The 22,530-nt window shown below is 48.1% G+C and overlaps 1 protein-coding gene and 1 long non-coding RNA gene across 6 annotated transcripts; one reads left to right on the plus strand and one right to left on the minus strand.

The window, feature by feature from the left end:
• Positions 1-3: 3 nt before the first annotated feature.
• On the plus strand, positions 4-13,155 carry DHODH (dihydroorotate dehydrogenase (quinone)). 3 transcript variants are annotated; one of them, XM_005881185.2, is made up of 9 exons: positions 4-193; positions 1,949-2,161; positions 3,620-3,819; positions 6,380-6,462; positions 8,988-9,175; positions 9,778-9,891; positions 10,694-10,847; positions 11,019-11,178; positions 11,685-11,835. In XM_005881185.2, exons 1-9 carry the CDS (start codon positions 173-175, stop codon positions 11,737-11,739), a joined length of 1,188 nt encoding a protein of 395 aa, XP_005881247.1. In that variant the 5' UTR covers positions 4-172; the 3' UTR covers positions 11,740-11,835. The 3 variants fall into 3 exon arrangements, with proteins under 3 accessions (XP_005881247.1, XP_005881248.1, XP_014384638.1); XM_014529152.1 differs by lacking the exon at positions 4-193 and adding an exon at positions 242-601; XM_005881186.2 differs by lacking the exons at positions 10,694-10,847; positions 11,019-11,178 and having other exon boundaries at positions 118-193; positions 11,685-13,155.
• On the minus strand, positions 2,170-22,527 carry LOC102261249. Of its 3 annotated transcripts, none has more exons than XR_001359626.1 (4): positions 21,959-22,527; positions 14,737-14,845; positions 13,851-13,927; positions 2,170-3,203 (listed from the first exon to the last, which is right to left on the minus strand). It is a non-coding gene; the product is annotated as an uncharacterized LOC102261249 (long non-coding RNA). The 3 variants fall into 3 exon arrangements; XR_314447.2 differs by lacking the exon at positions 21,959-22,527 and adding an exon at positions 16,984-17,836; XR_001359627.1 differs by lacking the exon at positions 21,959-22,527 and adding an exon at positions 16,047-16,122.
• Positions 22,528-22,530: the final 3 nt, after the last annotated feature.

Here is a 22,530-nt window from a genome sequence, read left to right on the forward strand (position 1 = left end):
TGTCCAACCAGAGCCTGAGGGCGGAGCGCGGCCTTCCCCCGCTCAGAGGCGCCGGCTCCACCCCTCTGCCCGGCAATTGGTGAATTGGCAGCTCCGGGGGCGGAGATGAGCGGTGTCCCTCCACCTCCTCCAATGGAAATGAGGCAGAGGCGGGCCCAGGGGCGAGAGGACCATGGCGTGGACACAGCTGAAAGTGAGTGTGGAAACTGGGTCTGTCGCGAAGGCGAGGAAGAGTCGGCGAGGGCAGGGCTGGCGGGGAATGCAGGGGGAGCCGCGGCGAGGTGTGGACGGGAGGCCGCTCCGAGAGCGTCGGGCACGTCTGGGTGTCTCTGCAAAGGGTCGTGTGTGTGCATTTGTACACATGTACTTGGTCTGTGTGTAAACGGCACGTGTGTGTCCGCGTAGACGCCAGACTCTGTCAGCGCGCGTTGGCCAGTGACTACATGAGGGCCCAGCACTGCGTGCAGCTTCTAACGTGCAGTGAAGACACAAGACCTGCTCCCAACCCGTCTGGACAGAATGTAGGGCGGGGGCTCCGTGTAACGGTGCTGGTATTTGTTGATTGACATGCAGGGGCGTTCCCACAGCCTGGAGACCAGAAGTAAGACCGCAAATACTGGATCCACTACATTAACAGCTTGGAGTGATCTTTAAAGGCGAATGTGACCTTTGAACAAAACCCATATCTTTATTCTGGCCAAGATCTCTGCCTGTTTTCCCAGCTTCTCTTTGAGCCATACTTTAACTCCTCGGTTCCAGAGGAACCTTTCCCCATCCCCCTCTGCCAGGGGAGAGCCTTGGCGCTTTCCCTCCCCCACTGCCTCCTGGTTAACTCCCGCTTATCCCTGGAATATTAGTGGCACTTCCTCAAGGAAGCCTTCCTCTACCTCTGAGGTTAGGCTCGGTTCTTCTTACCCTATACCTTCTTCATAGCAGTTGTAGTTATACAGTGGGGCCTTGACTTACCAGTGTCCCGACTAACGAGTTTTTTGAGATACCAGCTGTCTCTCGGCCGATTTTTTGCATTGAGTTGATAGAGTAATTTGAGTTAACGAGCTCCTTAACGAGCTCGGTCTGGGAACGAATTAAACTCGGAAGTCAAGGCCCCACTGTATATTTACATGATCATTGATTTCCGTCTCCTCATGAGATTGTATCCCCAGAAGGCAAGGACTCACTGATTAGCCCATCTATGAATGACTGAATTAACAAATGAATGACCCAGCATCTGGCAGTGATAATTAGAGAAAAGTATTATGAACCAATGTTGAACTAGGAGAATGGTGTTTTTTTAAAAATTTATCTTTATTGTTGAAAATATTACACGTCTCCTTTTCCCCCCATTGACCCCTCCTCTGGGAGAGTGGTTATTGACCTAATAGTACCTGGTGCTCCTTTAAAAAAAAATTGCAACTCCCTTTATTATTCTGAGATGGAGTTTATATATAATGTAATCTTCCTATGTATGATTTTAAAAAGTCATTATAATGTCCTAATTTAAATATAAAGGAGAAATGAAAGTAATTAAAAATAATATGCATTTCAATGTGTAAATGGTAGGGCACGACACCTAGATAGTGAAATAGTCAGCCTCTGCTTAGGAATTCTAGTGCCACAGGTATGTTTGTCACACACCCCAAGCAAAGCACCTTACCATTCCTGATGGATTTTCTGAAATAGGGAACACTTCTTGGTAATGTTCTGTGCAAACTAGCACAGGCCCTCCATTTACAAGGTCATTGTATTCCTGGAAAAGCCAATGCGTATGACAATACGGGAGATGGTTTTGTGTTTATTGGGAAAGGAGGGAGACCTGTGCTGGCAGAGAGCTAGGGGCATTGCTCCATGTGGCATGTCGTTGTGTCCTCTGTGTGGGGGGGTTTAAAGGGCTCAGAGAAGGTGCTGCAGCCTGGCTCTGAGGGCCAATGGGCTTTCTTTCTCCCCCCAGAGGCGGGCCCAGGATGCCTTGATCATCCTGGGGGGTGGAGGACTGCTCTTCGCCTCTTACCTGACGGCCACGGGGGATGAGCATTTCTACGCTGAACACTTGATGCCGACTCTGCAGGGGCTGCTGGACCCCGAGTCAGCCCACAGGCTGGCTGTTCGTGTCACCGCCTTGGGGCTCCTTCCTCGTGTCACATTTCAAGACTCCGACATGCTGGTAGGTCCTCTTGGGACACCTTGTGCAATACAAGGCCCACATCCCCTCATTTACACAGTGGGGGCTGAGCCTTCTGAAAAGCAGAGTCCCAAGTTAGCCCCAATTAAAAAAAGCTGTCATCCCCATCTACAGATCAGGAAACTGAGGCACGGAGGAGTTAAGTGAATTATCCGAAGTCACACAGCTGGGGAGTAGATGAGCCAGGATTCAGACCCTTGGAGTCCCCGTAGCCACTGGCCTGCCTTGCTGAGGTCAGGTGGCTCAGTCTTCACCACTGCGAAATAGGGAAACATGCCAGTCATTAAACGCCTCCTGTGACACAGGCATGTGTAGCCAAGCCTTCCAGGAAGGCACACAGACATCCATCCCAGGGTTATTCACTCCTGTGTTAGCACAGGGCCCACGTGTGCCTGTTACTGCTCTGGGTGCCGGGGTTCCTGCAGCTAAACAAACAGAAGAATCAGCGCCTGCTAGCATCTGTGTCCTTGTGTAAGCCCTGGCAGTTTCCATCCGAGAGACTTCTTACCAAACGGGGGACATCAGAATGACGTGAACATGAAGACGACAGACAAGAAGCACTCTTCGGGGAAGGGTCGCTGTCGTAAATCAAAGCGGCCGTTGTCTGCATCTTCCCTTTTGGTCTCAGGGTCCCTGTCACTTCCCCGTCCTGCAGTGTTGAGCAGATGTGTTCAGCAAGTCATTATTTAGGAGGTGGTGAACGTGTCTGGTGCCCCACAGGGGTCTTGGAGTCTGCCTGGCTGAGAGGGACGCAGCTGGGGCTGACATTCTAGGCTGATCCAAGGGTTTTGCTGCTTGACACTGTTTCAAATAGCACTAACTAGGGGGCCGACACCAACAAGCCACTCTCTTCCACCAAGGACAGCGGATAAGAAGGGATGACGATTACCTGCCACTAGAAGAGACAGTGTCCTCATCCTGCTGCACCGTGGTGGAAACCCTGTTTTTCTCCTCACTCTTGCTGGTGGATGATAATGCCTAGTGGTCTTGAACTTCAGCAGGCGTCAGAATCACCCGGAGAGCACTGTTAGAAATAGACTTGCTCAGAGCTCCATTCTGCCCCGCTGGCCCCCAAGGAATCTGATTCCTTAGACCAGTGGTTCTCAACCTTCCTAATGCCGTGACCCTTTAATACAGCTCCTCATGTTGTGGTGACCTCCAACCATAAAATTATTTTCGTTGCTACTTCATAACTGTAATTTCACTACTGTTATGAATCGTAATGTAAATATCTGATATGCAGGATGTATTTAGGCGACCCCTGTGAAAGGGTCATTCGACCCCCAAAGGGGTTGTGACCCACAGGTTGAGAACCACTGCCTTAGACTGAAGATAGGCTGTTTAACAAGCCCCCCAGGGAAATCGATGGAGGCGTGCCAGGCCACACTCTGAGAAACACTGGTCTAGCCTGTGTACCTGACTTTGTCTCCCTCTCCCTAGGAAGTGCGAGTCCTGGGCCATAAATTCCGAAATCCAGTAGGAATTGCCGCAGGATTTGACAAGCATGGGGAGGCTGTGGACGGACTGTACAAGATGGGCTTTGGTTTTGTTGAGATAGGCAGCGTCACCCCAAAACCTCAGGAAGGAAACCCCAGGCCCCGAGTCTTCCGCCTCCCCGAGGACCAAGCCGTCATTAACAGGTAGGTGAGCAGCTCAGGGGTTACAGGGCCACCTCCTCCCTGCAGGGACCTCTGGATGTTCTTTCTGTCTGTGATGCAGGCATTTTTCTGTCATTGTCAGGAACCAGGTGAAGCACCTACTATGTGCCAGGCGTAGGAGCAGGTTTTGGGGTTTCAGTTTAGCACATATACACACTGAGGCTCAGAGAACAACACAACTTAGCTACAGCCACAAGGTCACAAGCAGGAGAGCTTGGGTACAGAATTAGGCTTATTTGACTGTCGACTTATGCTTTTCCACATTGTTACTCCATTGCCCTTGCCCAGCGCTGTCTAGTAGAAATATAATGCAAACCCCATAGGTAACATAAAATAGTCTATGATAAAATAGCTATTTATTTTAGCTATGATAAAGTAGTAAAGAGAAGTAGGTGAAATGAATCTCAGTAATATATTCTATTTAGGTTTTTGTAATGTATATTGTTATTTAATTAAGTACTTAATATATTCTAAATATCATTTTATCATATAATCAACATACAAATGATTAAGAAGCTACTGACCCACTTTTCCTTGTACCAAGTCTTCCAGATCCAGTGTGTGTTTTTCTTCATGTTTCAAGTGCTCAGTGGCCCGTGTAGCTATGGCTCTTGTGTTGGATAGCCCAGCCCCAACTTTAGTAAGCTGGAAATTTTAATAATCAACATACACAGCTGCTTTTAGTAAGAGAGATCCTTCTAGAGTGTGTAAGTCCTCTTTATAATCCTGCTAAGTTTCTGTACAGCAAGCCCAGAAAACGAAGACGTTCCTACTTTTTGGTAACAGAATTTTGAAGAGCCTCCGAGGGGCCACTGGCCTCTGGAAGACGACCTATGGGGAGTGGACTAGGCTGCCACTTCCCGCTTGATTGTGCTTGCTTCAGGGAAATTTTCCAGCACTAGAGATCAGATTATTGATCTTCCTGTGGCATTGCAGGCTGGGGTCAATATCTCCAGCACGTCCAAGTCGCTGCAGGTAGCAGGGTGCCAGTGCTCGCGGAACCCTTAGAGGAGACGTGGCTGAGAGGAGAGCCTGTGCCCTGGAGCACGGTGGGTTCAGCTCCTTGCTCTGCGTGGCACATAGTGGACGCTCAGTAAACTCTTTTTTTTAAAAATATATTTTATTGATTTTTTACAGAGAGGAAGGGAGAGGGATAGAGAGTTAGGAACATCGATGAGAGAGAAACATCGATCAGCTGCCTCTTGCACACCCCCTAGTGGGGATGTGCCCGCAACCAAGGTACATGCCCTTGACCGGAATCGAACCTGGGACCCTTCGGCCTGCAGGCCGACGCTCTATCCACTGAGCCAAACCGGTTAGGGCGCTCAGTAAACTCTTGTTGAATGAACGAATAAGTTTATTCATCAGTCAACCAATGCACCTGCCACTGTGTCTTTTCGGTGTTTTCCGCTGCAAGTAACCAAGTAGCTTAAACAATAGGCGCTTGTCCCCCAGCACTGGGCAAGGAAACACCCGATTGGTGGTGTTGCTCTTATATCAATCAGGGGCAAAGCAGATGGACAGCCCTTGGTTCATCCTAGCTTGATGCCCGTGTTGGTGGCCAGAGCTGTTTCATGCCTGAGGCACATAAAAAACAAACAAAAAACTATAGGCGCTTGCTATTATGTTCCTCTCATAACAGGTGTAGTGGGCACTTCCAGGGATGGTTGAGCAGCTGGGCAATGTCAGACTCTGGTCCAGCTTCTCTGGGCCTTCCCTTGTTTGTAAGACAGCTACCCCAGCTGCAAGCATCACGTCCTCCCATGTGGACATCCGAGAGCAGACAGGGAAAAGGAAGCGTAGATATGGGAGCATCCTAGGAGCTCTCCAAAGTCTGCCCTTGTGTCTCAGTGACCACGCCCAGTCACTTGTTCATGCTTCAACTGCTAGTGGTCTGGGAAAGGAGTCATTGCCATTTTCACCCAGTCTCAGGGGAGGAAGGGAGACGGGGTGGCCATCAGAGCAACATCCCTCAGTGGGGCTGGGGAGACAGAGATGAGCGAGAGATGAAGTCACTGCCTTTGTGGACTGTCTAGTGGTGGGGTGATGAGGACATGTCCCTGTCCTCAAGAGGTTGATGATCCGAGGGGAACTTAAGCATGCATATGCATACATCTCACGCCAGGAAAAGATCAGTACAAAGCGCTCAGTGAGTGCCGAGAGGCGAGGAATCAATTGAGGCTGGGGAGCTTTTGATCTGGGCCAGGAAGAGGGGACGGTTTTAATAGGCAGACGGGCTGGGGAGATGGAGTGGCAGGATGGGCCCCAGCAGGTGCATGCATGGAGCACAGGCAGGAGGTGGGAAGAAGGGGTTGTCAGAGTGGTGACAGCTCCACTGGTGGAGGAGTGCATAGGTAAGGAGTGGGGACTTTCTTCTAGGAAGTCCAGGAGCATTTAGACCTTGGAAGTCTTAAGAACTGACTCATTTTCCTTTTCTTTTCTGTCTTTGAAAGTCACACATACGGCCATGGAGCCATGTCTGCAGTCTGCCTCCTGGCTGAGGGCTCTCACCTTGTCCATTCCCCCCCTGCGTGTGTTACAGATACGGATTTAACAGTCACGGGTTCTCGGTGGTGGAACACAGGTTACGGGCCAGACAGCAGACGCAGGCCAGACTCACAGAAGGTAAAGTGGGGCTGCCTGAGAGGGGCTTCCTTCATTTGTTGGAAGGAAACCTGTGGGAGAAACATCAGGGACATTCCTGGTGACATAACCGGGATTGAGCAATTGAAACAAACACTGCAGCACTCAGGGCTCTTTCCTAGAGGAATTTTCCTGGTTTCCTGGTTCCACAGTTTCCAAGATTTTAACAGAATTTCAGAATGTAGCCAAGTTACGGAAGCCATGTCATATCTTCACCGGGCCGGCCTCGAAGTGAGCAAAGCAGAGTGGCGCCTGTGTGATCTCAGAGGCAGCTAAGCTGTGGGCAGGCTCGAGCGCCAACTTCCTTGTCCTGCTCTGCTGTCCTGTGGCCCTTATATAGTGGATTTATAGAGCGTTGCTAACCACAGGGAAGCATGGAGAAGACAATTAAATTTCTGACATCCTCCTCCACTCAGGGGTAACGACTCTCGGCATGTGGGAGTTTGGACCACCATGCGTTCCAGCTTCGCTGGCCCTCAGGACGCACTTGGTGGTCGCAGTGCTGTTGTCTTCCCCACCTCCCCACGCGCTGTCGGGGATTGTCTGGGGCTGCGGCCTCTCCCCTCGTTGGGTCACTACAGGCCTCCTTCCAGGAGGGTTTAGTCTCATTAGAAATCCTGGTGGTGAGTGAGGTTGAAAGGGCCGAGGCTATCAGCAGTCTCTGGTGTGGGGAGTAGGAAGTGCCCTTGTTTGGAAATCGGTGGCTCTGGCAGAACCAGAGCCTGCTATGCTACACACCTTGCTGTTTGGGGAACTTTGAAGGTCATAGTATGACTTTCATGGTTTGTGATACTCTCCTGCCTCCCTTTCCTTTTGGCTGTCCACAGCGCTCTTCATACAAGCTGTCTCCCCGTTCTCCCTTGCCCATCCTCTCACCCACGCTCTGGTGCTAATAGTCTCTGGAGTGAAGCAAAATCCCATAGCAGAGCTATGCACACAGAGTTTCCCAGCAGCTAGAAGCCTGAGGACGGCTTATTGCTGGTGCCGTGCCAAGGAACAGGAGCTGACAAAGGCTGTGGTGCCCCTTGGGGATAGAGTAATTCAGTGATTTCTGTCAGTGTGGGGAGATGACTAGTAATGAAAGATCCTTAGCTACGTGGAAGCGATACTGCTTTCAGGCCAGTTTCTTTGTGTGGAAAAAGAATGAGAACTTACAAATGCCCTTGGCTGGATGGAGGCCAGATTTGGAAAGCTAGGACATCATGTTGTATAACCTTTGTCCACTGGGTTCTAACCTCACCCCCCAACCCCCACAACACACACACAATTAGCTACACAAATGTCATTTACTTGCAAGCTGATGATAACAGGGTGATACTGTAGGGTATGGGAAGGTACTCAGCAGGACTGGATGTTGTTCTTTGATCCTCCTTGACCTGACTCAAGTTTTCTGCGCTAACTTGATGTCTCAGGTCTTTTTCCCAACCGTCAGATGGAAAAGCAGCTGGTACCACTGACGTACCATTAACCTTTGCAGATAAGATGGTGTTTTAGGAGAAAACGCCTTGCTTTCATACAAAGCCTGTTACTGAAATGTGTTTTTTGGAAAGTCCAAAATGCAAGACGTGATAATCCAATGGACTTTTCAGTAAGGTGGCTGTATTACTGTTCAAATTGAGACACTTTTGAGGGTGAATTAATAATATGCCCAGGCTACAGGACTAATCAGGGCCATCCTGGGAGCACTGGGCTGTGTGATCACCCTAGTTATAGAGGGAGGCCCTTCTCAGAAAACTGAAATGATAAAACAATGATACGTCTACATGATAATTGAAAATAATATTTCCCAATATTTTATACATAGTGTTTAATTTTGGGTTTTCTTCACAACTGCACACGCAGTCATTCAAACCAAGTCCAATGAGCAGCCCTTGAGAGTTAAGAATTGCCCCTCCTGACATTCCTATTGATTTCTGTCTGTTCTCAGTTGTATGACATTTATGAGCCCTACCTTTTTTGTCACTAGTATTTGCATTCCGAATTTCTCCATTTTTCATCAAAATTTTTAAAACAACTAGGGTATGCCCTGGCCAGTGTGACTCAATGGTTAGAGCGTCAGCCTGCACTAAAGGGTCCCGAGTTTGATTCTCGGTCAAGGGCAAACGTGGGTTGCGGGTTTGCAGGGCATGTATGGGAAGCAACCGATCGATGTGTCTCCTCTCTCACATGGATGTTTCTCTCTCCCTCTCTCTCTCTCTCTGCCTATCTCTCTCTCTCCCTCCTCCCTCCCTTCCACTCTCTGAAAAGCAATGGAAAAAATATCCTCAGATGAGGGGGGAAAAAGAATAAGGGCACAATGCAGTAAAATGTCTTCGTGGTTGCCCCAACATTGCTACACAGACAAGATGGTGAGCTGTTTCCTGGTCCACAGGCAGCAGCACCGAGCAGGATATCGTAGCATTTGTTAGCTGGTGTTCGAAGTTCACATTGCAGGGGGAGGGCCTATAGGCTGTTCATGTCAAGGAAGTGGTGTGTGGGGACAAAATCTTGACCAGTGATATTTGCAGGTGGGCTGCCACTGGGAATAAACCTGGGGAAGAATAAGACCTCGGTGGATGCTGCCTCGGACTACGCAGAGGGGGTTCGAGTCCTGGGCCCCTTGGCTGACTACCTGGTAGTGAACGTATCCAGTCCCAACACTGCAGGGCTGCGGAGCCTTCAGGGAAAGGATGAGCTGCGCCACCTGCTGACCAAGGTGGGAAATTACATTAAATCCTGTAATGCTTTCCTACAAAGCCCGCTCCTCCAGCCTGTCCTGTTCATTCTCCAGGGCCAAGCTTCCATGGCACCATGTAGGGCTGTCCTTAACACTTCAGCCAGCTAGGACCCCTCACTATGCCTCTCATCCCCACCATAAAACTGATGATGCTCAGTAGTAGTTAATTTCTAAGTTTTCTGTCCCTCAAGTTCAACAATGAAGGGACCATAAATTTCATTTACCATGCTGTCCCTAGCACCTAGGACGCTGAATGAATGAGTGAATTGAATGACTTTTCATCACACAGTCTTGTTATCTCTTTTAGGAACAAAAGTCTAAATAAGCCACAATATATTAGCCGATGCCCATGACCACATTAGGGACTTAGTCCTGGGGATTTCTTGGTTCAAGAGAATGGAATGAGGTTTGCCTGGATGGGGAATAGTGCATAACTGAGGGCTGTGTTTTCCGAGAAGGAGAACTTGCTCATGCTTCAGTTTGATAGCTGATGTGAAAATACACTGGTCTGCGCTGCAGGTCACAGTGCACCCCCAACTGTGGTCTCAGGGGTCCCCATCTCTGGCCACTTGTCGCTGTAGGTGCTGCAGGAGAGGGATGCCCTGAAGGGAGCGCACAAACCGGCCCTGCTGGTGAAGATCGCACCCGACCTCACAGCCCAGGACAAGGAGGACATCGCCAGTGTGGTGAGAGAGGTGAGGGGCCCTCCCTGCTGCCCAGACGCAGCCTCTGTGGTTTTCTCTCTGTGATACTGAGGGCTGGTTTGGTATTTGTCACAACTTAATTCATAAGATAAAAAGTGGATGCTTGAATAAATGTTTGAATGAATCTTTTTCCGGTGCCTCTTCCCTCCTCATCCAGCTGGGGCTTTCAGGCTTGTGTCCTTGGCCAGCCTTGGTCAGAGTGGAGGACAGGCATACCTGCTTTATTGCACGTCACAGGCCCTCCACCAGCAAAGGGATTACAACTCCCTGTATTGCGAGACTAGTCTTGTTGTGGCAGGAACTGGACCTGCGGTATCTCCGAAGTGTGCCTGTGTTCCTCTCTCTCCAGTCTAGCACCTGGTCTCTGTGTCGAAGGAGATTAGTGGAAACAGACTGAGCCCCACAGTCCTGGGTTCAAATCTTGGTTCCATCGCTTACTCCCTGGAGAATGGTAGACTAGTGGCTCATAAATGTGATACAACTGAGAACAGACAGAAATCCATGGAATGTCAGAAGGGGCAGTTCTGGGCTCTCCGGGCTGCTCCTTGGGTTGTTAGGAGGATTCTAACCCTGTCCCAAGGGAGCTTTCTAGGCGGTCGCTATGTGACGGCAGCTGTTGTCATGTTGAGGCTTGTTTAGACACCTGTTCAGGAGCATAGTGAGTCCGGGGTAGTCCTTGATTTGGGGGCTGTGGGTGTGGGCACCTGGCTGCCTGTGTCTCAGCCCCTGGGGCAGCTTCTCCGAGTCCGACAGAGCCCTGACTGGATAGCTCTCTCTGTGTCTCACACCGCAGTTGGGCATCGATGGGTTGATTGTGACAAACACCACAGTGAGTCGCCCTGCCAGCCTCCAGGGTGCCCTGCGCTCCGAAACAGGAGGGCTGAGTGGGAAGCCCCTCCGGGACTTATCGACGCAAACCATCCGGGAGATGTACGCACTCACCCAAGGCAAGGATTCCATGTCCCCGTCTTCGGATTTGTGTGTGGCTCGGGCTCTTGGGCTGTGATCAGAATCGGGGTTCCCTGAACCGCTGCAGTCAGCAGGTGGGCCGAGGGCTGGAGCCCAGCTGAGCCCCTGGTTCCCACATCGTCATGGTGTTGCCCTGTGCTTCCCTACAGGCAGAGTTCCCATCATCGGGGTTGGCGGTGTGAGCAGTGGGCAGGACGCACTGGACAAGATCCAGGCGGGGGCCTGCCTGGTGCAGCTGTACACGGCCCTCACCTACTGGGGGCCACCTGTGGTGGGCAGAGTCAAGCGGGAGCTGGAGGCCCTTTTGAAGTGAGTGGGGCCACGTGTGGCTTGAAACTGAGGTTAATGTATCAATTCAGAATGACTTGAATCAAGGGCGTCTTACTGATCTGTCTTTACTCTTCATGCAAAAAGGATCTGAGGGGTGGGTATACTCAGAATGCAGGGGAAATTACTCTGTTGCTCCTTTGATGAAGGACCAACGGTGTTGAAGAATTCAAGATTAACACCCAAGGCAATGGTGTGTATGGGCCTGCGGAGTCCTGGTGGCATTCTCCTCATTAATTCAGTCACATTGGCTTGATGTCAGGGAGCTGTCATACTTAAAATTGCCTGCCTTCTGGTCTAAGACCTGGGTGTTCAGATCTAGATTCCTGGATGAAGACAGTGCAGGGGCATGAGGTCTGTGTTTGGGATCAAGAGAGGGGGGAGGTGCAGTTATGGAGCAGGTGGAGCCCCGGTGAATGTGGGCATCTGGTAAGAACAGGGCCTGTCCTTCATCATTTGCTGAACTTGCTTTGTTTTCCCTTTTCCAGGGAGCAGGGTTTTCCCAGCGTCACAGACGCCATTGGAGCAGACCATCGGAGGTGAGGACACTGTCGGTGGGAAGCCCGGTCCAGACGCTTCTTCCCACTAAGTCAGGCGAGCCTCTGTGGCTGGATCGAGAGAGGGAGGACTGTCTCAAGCCACATCTGCAAACCACAGGAGCCCCTTCTGTGAGGCCAGGCGGACTGTGAAAGCCACTTGCAAGGGTCCCAGAATCAACACAAAACTTTCTGCAGTCACCTGCCAGGAGGAACTGCATCCGGGACCTTTTCCAGACTCAAGTCCCAGGATCCTTTCATATTGCGAGGACATGAGATATTTGGGGGCCGGGGGCTCATGGAAAAAATAAAGCAATTTAAAACCTGGATAAATCCCAGCTCTTTCTGGAAGGTCCACTGGCTTCAGGCACTGCAGGTCCTTCCAGGCCTCTGCTATCTGGGTCTGCAATGGTTTTCCCAGAGCTTGACGCTTACATTCTATTTTTGTTCTTATTTAAGTTTTAACTTAATTTTGAAAACATTTCAAATTCAGACAAAAGTTGTAAGAACAGGGCTTGTGGATAGCTGTCCTCTCCCTGTGTCTTCACAGCCTCTTCTCGCTGAGTGTCTGTGTCCTGATCACTTCTTACAAGGACGCCAGTCATTCTGGACTGGGACCCACGCCAGTGACCTCATTTTAACTTGACTGCCTCGCTCATGACCCTGTCTCCAAGCAAGGGCACACTCTGTGGTATCGGGGAGTTAGGATTTCAACACATCGATTTGGGAACACACAACTCAACCCATCACAAGAAGTCACGTGTCATGTGACGGTGCCATCAGACTGAAGAGGTGTAGTCGTTAACTAAATACAAAGAGAAACGCCAATCTTCTCAGTACTGGGAAGCACACGGGCAAGAGAAGTGCGAGCCTCGTCTGGGAAGTGCTGTGGTGCCTGGCACACCTTCTCAGCCAACAGAAAATCACCTTTGTTCCCTCCGCCCCAGGACAGACTATTTTAAGTTTGATTCTCGGTAGTTCTGGGGAGAAGCACGGAGCTGCAATAGCGATAACGTGTCCTGTTGCCTCATCTTTTCATCTCGGCCTCAGCCTGGGCCTCCTCCCCATTCACTCTTTGCCAAGAAACTGGCAGCCAGTCTCCTGCTGTTTTTCTTCCAAAGATTGTTTTCCTGGTTTTTATTATGAAAATACCTACTCATTAATAAATTTACATCATACAGCCCCCAAGTAAAAGCTGTCTACCTCTTCACCCCCTCCCCAAACGATTCCACTTCCCAGAGGTAACTTCTGTATCTCTAGATATTTCTAAACATTTTTCTTTGTATATATGAACATCCGTATCCATTACTACCTTTTAAATCTATCTGCATGCACATATATAGAAATGTTTCAAGAAGAACAGTGCGAAGAACTGTTTTAATACTAAGTCACATGAGAGTAAATTGCTGACCTGATGCCCCACCATCCTGAATGTGTCCGTGTGGGTTCCTTGCAAACAAGTACCTTCTGCTACACAACCACAATGCAACCATCGAAGTCGGGATATGGCACTGATACAGTTGCGTCCATTTGATGCCAGGCCCTGTAGGAGCAGAACTTCTAAAATGCCTCCTGTCCCCAGGTGCCCTGCCCTAACGCCTGGGACCTACACTCCCAGGACTGTGCTGCCCAATGGTTTAAGACAGGAACCCTCTTGAAGATAGATTATCCGTGTGGGTCTAATCTAATAAAGGGCTCTTGAAAGAAGACACGAGAAAGAACGAAAGTGTTGCTACTTTGAAGACGGGGGTGGGGGTGTCGCCAAGGGTGTGACTTGGGTAGCTAGCTCAGTGCCCATTTTGGCAGGAAAATCACATGTACAGAACATGGGGTTCATCTGGCTCTGCTCTCGGTGGCAAATGGGGGCCCAGCTCCATCTGGGAGAGGACTGCTCTCCAGCTCCAGGCGGCTTGCCACCCAGGAGTGCCAGCCAGCAACTCATTTGATCAGAGAGGCAGAAATCAGCATGTTTTATGTGGCGGTATAACTCCCTAACTCCTCTGAGCCGAGCACACCAGCAGGAGAAAGGCGGTGGGTGGAGGGATATCAGGAGAACGACCATCTCAGCCAGCCCCCTCCTGCACCCCCTCCCACAGGAGGGCCCCAGGGATGACTCACCGTGGGTGGGGGGAGAGTGCAGACTTGGAGTCGCCTTAGGAGATTTACCAATCCCCGCTGACGCCCCATTTTCTCTCCTAGAAAAAAAGTGGTTTGGAGGGTAAAAGATATCTAAACAGTAACTTTTACAAGGATGCATACTATGTGCCAGGCACATGTGTACTTACTAGCAATGGCAATCATGTAAAGTGTGCATGCCTCAGTTTCCTAACGTGTATAATGGGGAGAAGCACACTACCCATCTCAGTGGGTTGTTAGGAGATTACATATGAAGTGCAATAGTGCTTAGCACATCCTACCCTCCTAATAAATGTTATTTTCATATCTCCAATCCCCACAAAAGTCCTGCAAGTAGGTATTATCGCACCTGTATATATAGATAAAACCAGAGCTTTGAGGAATTAAACAGCTTCACCAAACCAGGCAGCTCGGAATCGGCAGAACTGAGCGCAGGCCCTGAGTTCTCTTCTCACGCAGGGAAGGGCCGCACGGGGCCTCTGAAAAGCACTATTAGTTCCTTTTCCCTACAGAGAGACTTCGTGCTGCGTGCCATTACTTGTTAAAAAAGCTTCCATGGAACCTTGCCCTGGGCACTTGAGTGGTCTGATAGGAGGTGGTGAGGAGGGTCTAGTGGTCAAATCTCTGAGCTTCTTACAAGTGGGATCATCCTGTAGGAACCACAGTGCCCACCAGGGCTGAGCCAGAGGCTGGAAACAATCACTTATTATCCCACACGGTGCCCTTGGGCCAGGAATTCAGGAGCAACTTAATTGGGTGGTTCTGGCTCAGGGTCTCTCATGAGGTGGTAACCACGGCACTGGCTGGGGCTGCAGTCATCCAGGGCTAACTGGGGCTGAAGGATCCACTAGCAAGATGGGTCACTTACGTGGCTCGTGAGGTGGTGCTGGCTGTTGGCCAAAGTGTCAGTGGATCTCTCCATGGGCTGCCTGAGTGTCCTCACACCACAGCATCCGGCTTCTCCCAGACTGAGTGATCTAAGAGGGAGGGAGGTGAAAGCTGCAATGCCTTTTATGCTTGGAAGTCACATATCGTTACTTATGCCACATTCATTCTTCTATTCACTGGAATAGAGTTGCCAGTTTTAGTAAAGCAAACAAAAACAACAGGATGCCCAGTTAATCTGAATTCCAGTTAAACAATGCATACACTTTAGTACAAGTATATCCCACAGAGTAATTGGGGCATACTTATATGAAAATTTATTTGTTGTTTTTCTGAAATTTAAATTTCATTTGGGCATCGTGTATTTTATCTGGCAACCCTATGTTAGAAGTAAATCACTTAGTCCAGGCCACCCTCAAGGGGAGGGGAATTAGGTTCCATTTTTGAAGGGAGGAATGTCAAAGAGTTTGTGGAGGTATTTCCAAACCACCACAAGCAGAATTTTGAAAAATGTCCTTTGGTCCTGGTGTCTGTGGGTAACTGCATGAGAGCATAACAGGATGAAGTAGTTCTGGGGCGAGCAAGGTCATCTTCCTAATAATCTTGCACATTTGTTAGCTCACAGCAAATCACACACGACTTCTTCTTTGATCCTCACACAGCCCTGGAGGTGGGTGAGGCAATGACTACGATCTCCATTTTACAGACGAGGAAACTGAAGTTGAGTGCCTGCTCCAAGATGATATGGGCAGAAACGGTGGAGGGAGGACAGAGGCTCCTAACGAGGCTGTAACTGAGGCATTGGCCTGTCTTGGATTCATCTTTAATCTTCTGTCACGTTGTTATTTCAAATAGGTGATGGGCTGTGTGGAACCTTGATGCCGTGCTGTCTTCCGAGTGATGGGGAAGACCCTCCAAGAGGCTGAGGGCCAGATGCAGTCTTCTCTCTCCCCATCTCCACAAGCTCCAGGACCCCCTGGCTAAGCCTGGGGGATGCACCCCACCACCTGCAGACCCTTTGAGCTGACTGGCTGCGGAATGCTGAGAGGAACATCATTCCCTTTCACCAGGAGTCAGCCAACCACACATGAGACTGTGGACCAGCCGAGTCAAACAGAGAACTACTCTCCCCACTTTTTATTACAAGAAATTTAGACATAGAGAAAAGTTGAAAGGGTAGTATAATAAATATCTATACCCCTTCCACCCACTATACCCATCTTACTATGAGTAATTCTTACTATCTAGCTAATAAAAATATCTTTTCCGTATTTTCTTTATAAATATCTTTACCTATTTATATGCAGAATTTTGACAAAACATTTTGAAGGAAGTGGGAGATTCAGGACACCTCACTCTTAGCTTGCATCTTCTAAAAATAAAAACATGCTCCTATGAAAACATAATTTATGATTACATCTAATAAAATTAACCATGATTCTCTAATATCATCTAACATTCAGTCCTAATTCTAATTTTCCCTATTGCCCTCAAAATATCTTCTATAGTCAATCAAGGCTCACCTATATGTCTCTTTAGTCTTTTAAAATCTGGGACAGTCATCTCTGAAGAGATAAGGCCAATTAATTGTCTTATAAAACAGTTCTACATTCTGGATTCTCAGAATAAAGACTATATTTCCTGATCTCCATTGTAATAGGATGTGGATACCAAACATCTACTCAATGAGATGCCCAGTATGTGAAAGTATTGTGTGCCTCTTCTGGAAGTCAGTCGCTGCCTGGGACATGAGTACGATGGCTGGCGCTCTGGCAGCCATATTAGACCTTAAAGGCAAGAGCTGGAAAGAGCTTAATAGAATTGACAATACCAGGTCTGTTTGCTTACTTCCCCACTTCTTGTTTCCCACCTCTTTCTTCTTTTTAATTATGTGTTTATTGCTTTTTTTTAGAGAGACAGGAAGGAGAGGACTAGAGAGATAGAAACATCAACGAGAGAACATGGATCTCTGGCTGCCTCCTGTACACCCCCTACTGGGGATCGAGCCCCCAAACCAGGCATGTGCCCTGACCAGGAATTGAACCATGACCTCCTGGTTCTTGGGTCAAGGCTCAACCACTGAGCCACACCAGCTGGGGCCCAGCTCTTTTATTTGAGAAAATAAAATCTTATGTGCTTAAGTCCCTGCTAATTGGGGCTTTCTCTCATATTCAGCTACATTCAATTCTAGCTGATAAAAAAAAGCCACATTGAGATATCTTGTATTTACCTGTAAGATACATTTGTCTATTTCTCAGGATTTTCCTTTCCTCCAGGTGCAGATTTCTGGCAGCACATCGTGACAATGTCCTCAGACTATCATGTTATCTACCCTGCAGTGTTGAATGAATCTTGGCAGTCAGGGGAAATTTCTGTAAGAACCTGTGGTTATAAATATGGGAAATAAAGTGGAGGTCACAGGTAAGAGGACACCAGGGCCAGGGCTGAGAGGTGTGTGTGCGGAGCAGGCGGGGAGTGACTTGGCGTTGGCACACGGCAGGTTTGTGTAAGACCTGGGCAGCAATACAGGGGCGAAGCTCCAAAGGGCAGGGCTTTTAGGAGCGGAAACGCAATAAACATGGAAACTCCTTGCATTCTTGCCAGCCAAGAGGAGGCTTCCTGCGTGTTGAAAACTCCATTTGAAAAGTGGCCCACAGGAAACAAAAGGAGTTGCAGCAGGTGAAGGCAACCTGGCGGCACCCCCTATGCCTGTCAATCACCAGGGCTGCCTTGGTGGGCCCAGGAATGAGGCTGGGCCTGGAGGGTCAGAGCGTTTCCTGGGTCAGCACCCACCTCGGCCTGCCCAGAGCATGTGGAGGACGTGCAATCTTGGTGCTGCCATTTCAGTCCTCGGTAATATGAGAAGCTGGTTAGTGTTTTGAGCTTTGACCATTCTCTTGGATGTTGAATTTTGAGTCCTAATAGATCTAGACATCTTCCTACCTCAACAGAGCAAAAAGTGTGGGTCCCAAGTCTAGGGACCTAAAAGAAATCACTGTGGTTGGGTCAGAATTTCAACTGATGTTACCATTAAAAAATAAACGCACACATATAAATATATATATGCACACATGCGTGTACACACACACACACACACACACACACACACACGAGAGAGAGAGAGAGAGAGAGAGAGAGAGAGAAAATGAGAATAGCGCTGACTCCGATGCATTTGTTCTTTCACTCACTTATTCTTGCAACAATCACTTGTTGAGATCTGACTTCCTCCCACTGGCTGTGCTATGTGGGGAGATGCAGATAACTGACTTTTTCAACATTTCTCTGTGCCTCACAAGAGACAAATACAGCCCTACCGGCGTGGCTCAGTGGTTGAGCGTCAACCTATGAACCAGGAGGTCACGGTTTGATTCCCGGTCAGGGCACATGCCCAGGTTGTGGGCTTGATCCCCAGTAGGGGGCATGTAGGAGGCAACCAATCAATGATTCTCATCATTGATAATTCTATCTCTCTCTCCCTCTCCTTTCCTCTCTGAAATAAATAAAAATAAATATATTAAAAAGAAAGAGACAAATACCAACACAATTGGCCAGAATCTATTGGGTCACAACCTACAACAGTGGAAGGAGCCCAGTGCTTCCCTAGCAGAGAGGGGAGTCGCTGGGGGCTCAGCCAGGTACAGCTGCACTGAATTTTCTGTGTGGCCAGGACTAATGTCAGACAATTTCCTGGGACCTTAATTACTCAAATCCCTGATAGCTCAAAAGCAGAAACCCGTTTAACACCACTCCCTCCAGAGATCTGTCATGGGACGGAGTGGGTGGCTCCACTGCTCCCAGAACCTGGCTGGCTCCCAGGGAACACTGCTCCCAAATGCTTGGTCAGGCAGTTTCCTTGGTCTATTTCCTAATGCATTTCTCAGCCATGACCCTGCTTCCCGGCTGTGGTGCTCCCCCAGGGCCTGGATAGGGGCAGAGGAGTGTTGGGATAGGGGGATGGTGCCCCTGCGTTAGGTCTTCCTTGCCCTCTCTACTTGGAAGCACTGCCTGAGTGAGGGTTTTAACGGACACACACACACACACACACACACACACACACGGTTCTTTTTTAATTTTTTAATTTTTATTTTTTTATTGCTTAAAGTATTACAAAGGGTATTACATATGTGTCCTTTTTTTTCTTCCCCGCCCTTGCCAATCCCCTGGCCCCCCCTACCTCCCAGTGTCTTATGTCCATTGGTTATGCTTATATGCATGCATACAAGTGCTTCGGTTGATCTCTTACCCCCCTCCCTCCTGCCCCCCAACCCTCCCTGGCCTTCCGGCTGCAGTTTGACAATCAGTTTGAGGCAGCTCTGCCTCTGTATCTATTATTGTTCAAAAGTTTATAATGGTCTTTATTATCCATGAATGAGTGAGATCATGTGGTATTTTTCCTTCATTGACTGGCTTATTTCACACACACACGGTTCTTAATGGACTTTGATGGCCATTTAGAACTCGTACCCTGAGGCTGGCTAACGTGATTAGCTAGTGAGTTTGTTTCCCCTCCCAGGTAAGCAATGTCTTAACTCAGTAAAGGATTTGTCTCTGTTTGACCCTTAGAGGTGTCTCTAATGGTGAGAACTCAAGGCTGATTATGTGAGGGGGGATTGGAAATCTCTTACCCTTCATCAGGCAGGAGAGGTAGCACCGCAGCTCGGCCCAGGGCTTGGCCTGGGTTGGAATCCAGCCTCTGCTACTTAACTATGTGACCTTGAGCAAGTTCCTTATCTTCTCTGTGCCCATTTGTGAAAACAGGGTTATTAGATAATAGAAGGATCTACTGCTTCGGGTTGTTGAAGAATTAAAGGAAAAAACAGGCAGAAAGCACACACAACAGTGCCCGGCACTTAGTAGGAACTCGCACAGTGTTAACTGTTATTATTGTGAGGTGAGCGCCTGTTCCTCTAAGGTACTTGTAGAGCTGGTTCCACTGACAGCCTGTACGCCTCTGAGGTCCTGATCTTCCTGCAGCTGGAAGCTGAGGTGACAGGCAGCAGTGAACCCTGTTGCATGTTCATCTCTCCCTCACCGCTGAGTTCTTTGGGGCAGAGGCCATGTCTATCATCCATTCAAGTCAGTAAGCTGACTTGAGCGTCTGTGTGTGCCAGGCTTTGCTGGGTATAGTGAAAAAGATGAGTAAGCAAATGCCAACATGGCCCCCTACCTGGTTTCCCCGGGAACTAGAAGAATGTTTGTCCCAAGAATGCAGGTGGAAGAACTGAGGAGGGTTGATATGAATCCTTGTGAATACAGATTTAATTTTAAAACTTATATTAATTTAATTTTAAAACTTATATTAATATCCTCACCCCTTTGATCTCTGATGAATTGCTTACTGGGAAAGGCAGATTGTATTTAAAATTTTAATGGGCCATGTGGGTTTGCCACTGGCTGGCTGTCTTTACTGCTAGAAAGCTGATCTGAGGATATACTATTTGATTTAAAAGCTTGTAAGTTCCTCATTTATAAAGTATCAAGGTTGATGCTACTTTCAAGAAGCTATCTATTTATTGATTTTTAATTGAAGCATAACTGACATACAATATTATATTAGTTTCATGTGTACAGCATAGTGATTTGACATTTGTATATGTTGCAAAATGATCACCACAGTAAATCTAGTTACCACCTGTCACCACCCAAAATTAATATAATATTATTGACTACATTCCCCAGGCTATAAATTACATCTGTCCCCGTGACTTGAGAGTACATGAAACAGAATTTACTCTTGTATTCCTATTTATTAATTATTGTATTATTTTCCACGCACAACTGTAAAACTACTTTTGCCCACCCTCTATTTAGTCCCGTAATAAACTCATTCCTCACACAATTTCCAATAAAAGTGTTATATTTAAATGGTTTCCAAATCCGGTCCTCTGTTTCCAGGGGTCAATGTTTTTTTCTCTTCCCACCCAAACCCTGACCCCCCAGTCCAAGTTTTCCCGACCTATCCACTGCATCCGTTTCCTCCTGAGTCTCAAGCTTATAAGCCCGAGTCATTCTCAAGCCTTGCCTTTCCTTTGTCCTCTTCATATGCAGTTACTCAATGACTTCTGCAATCTGTCTTTCTGAACATTCTCTTGCATTTGATCCTTCCTTTAAGCTTCCACAACACTGCATTTGTCTCCTGGACTTTTATTTACTTGAATTTCAAAGGATCTCATACCCACATGCTAGCAATTGGTTTAAAATACATGATGAGAGTTAGGATAAATAGATGTAAAGTACATGAAAAAAATTGCATAAAGGAGGAGAGCACTTGAGATCTTGCTCCCCAGCACATATTGTCAGTTTGGCTCAAATAAACTCATAAAAATTCTAAAAAAAGATAGCATAAAGAATGGAAAAAGATAAACTGTTGCAAAGTTCTTTCTTGTATTACTTGGGAAGTGACAAAGCCATGAACTTAAATTATAAAAAGTCAAGGATGCATATCTTGAAATATTTGGGGTAACCACTATTAAAATAATATAAGAATATATAACAGAATAAGCTAATAGAGGGGAATTAAAAGACAAACAAACCCTGAGTAATAAAAAAGGCAGGAAAGGAGAAAGAAAAGAAAAAAGAACTTATGGATTAAGCATAAAGCAAATAGCACAACGGCAGACTTAAAACCAACTCTACTTGTAATTATATTAAATGTAAATAAAAATATATGCCACAAAAACACTAACCAAAAGAAAGTCGGTATATCGTAAGTAATATCAGACTGAGAGACTTTTTGGCAAGAAGAATTACTAGATATAAATAAGGACATTTCATAATGATGCGTCGGTTTAAAAGGAAGACATACTGAATCTACCTTTGTATGCACCTAATAACAGAACTTAAAGAAAAAAATAGACAAGTTCACAATCCTTATTTCAGTTACTAATACAAATGCAGGAAATGTGAGTTTTCATGCACCTGGAGGGTGAGCAGTTATTCCATAGTGGTGGTGAGAAAGGTTTCACCCTATGTAAGCGAGGAGGCAGCCTACAGAGAACACAGCCCTCCATGTCATTGGACCCGAGTTCTCCCCATTGCCAGGGGGTTCCATGGAAATAAAGCTCCTCTCTTCTCTCTGTGGGATAAGAGCTGCACCCGGGCAGAGGAGGAACAAGCCTAGGGCTGTGACATTTGCAAGACACTAGACAGAGGATTGTTAGAGACTGAAGTCCCCGGATTTCTGTGAGGAGAGGTGATGTACTGACCCGGTGGGAGGGAGGAGAGGAAGGAGGTGAGGACGCCACCGGAGGGAAGTGTTGCAGAGTCAGTGTGAATCCTTCCCAGCCTATGGTGCGTGTTCTTGAGGAAAGGGCCTTGGAAAATGCAGGGCTGCAGCCTCCTTTCGGAAGGAAGCTGAGAGGCGAAGAGCTGGTGAACATAAGCTGCTGCAGAAGATGTAAGGAGCCTACGGAGCAAAATGCTAACCCTTCACCCCAGATTCAGCCAGAGTAGCTCCGATTTCATGTCCCACATCCTGGCTGTATCCGTTCACATTTGCTGCTGAAGCCTTCCCAAAGCTTAATGGCTAACAACAGCGCCTTTTATTTAGCTTGTGATTCTGTGGGTCAGCAATCTGGGCTGGGCTGGGCTCGGCCAGGCTGGGTTGAGGGGGCAGGGATGCCTGGGCTCCCTTCTGTGTGACCTCTCACCCTCCGGCAATGGAGGGATAGCTTGGGCTCACCCATATGGCAGCCCCAGATTCCAGGTGCAATAGGAGAAGGCAAGCCCCGATTTACTAGCACGTTTCAAGTCCCTCCTTTCTGTTTGCCACTGTTCC

This window comes from Myotis brandtii, unplaced genomic scaffold, assembly GCF_000412655.1.
Source record: "Myotis brandtii unplaced genomic scaffold, ASM41265v1 scaffold670, whole genome shotgun sequence".
NCBI lineage: Eukaryota > Metazoa > Chordata > Mammalia > Chiroptera > Vespertilionidae > Myotis > Myotis brandtii.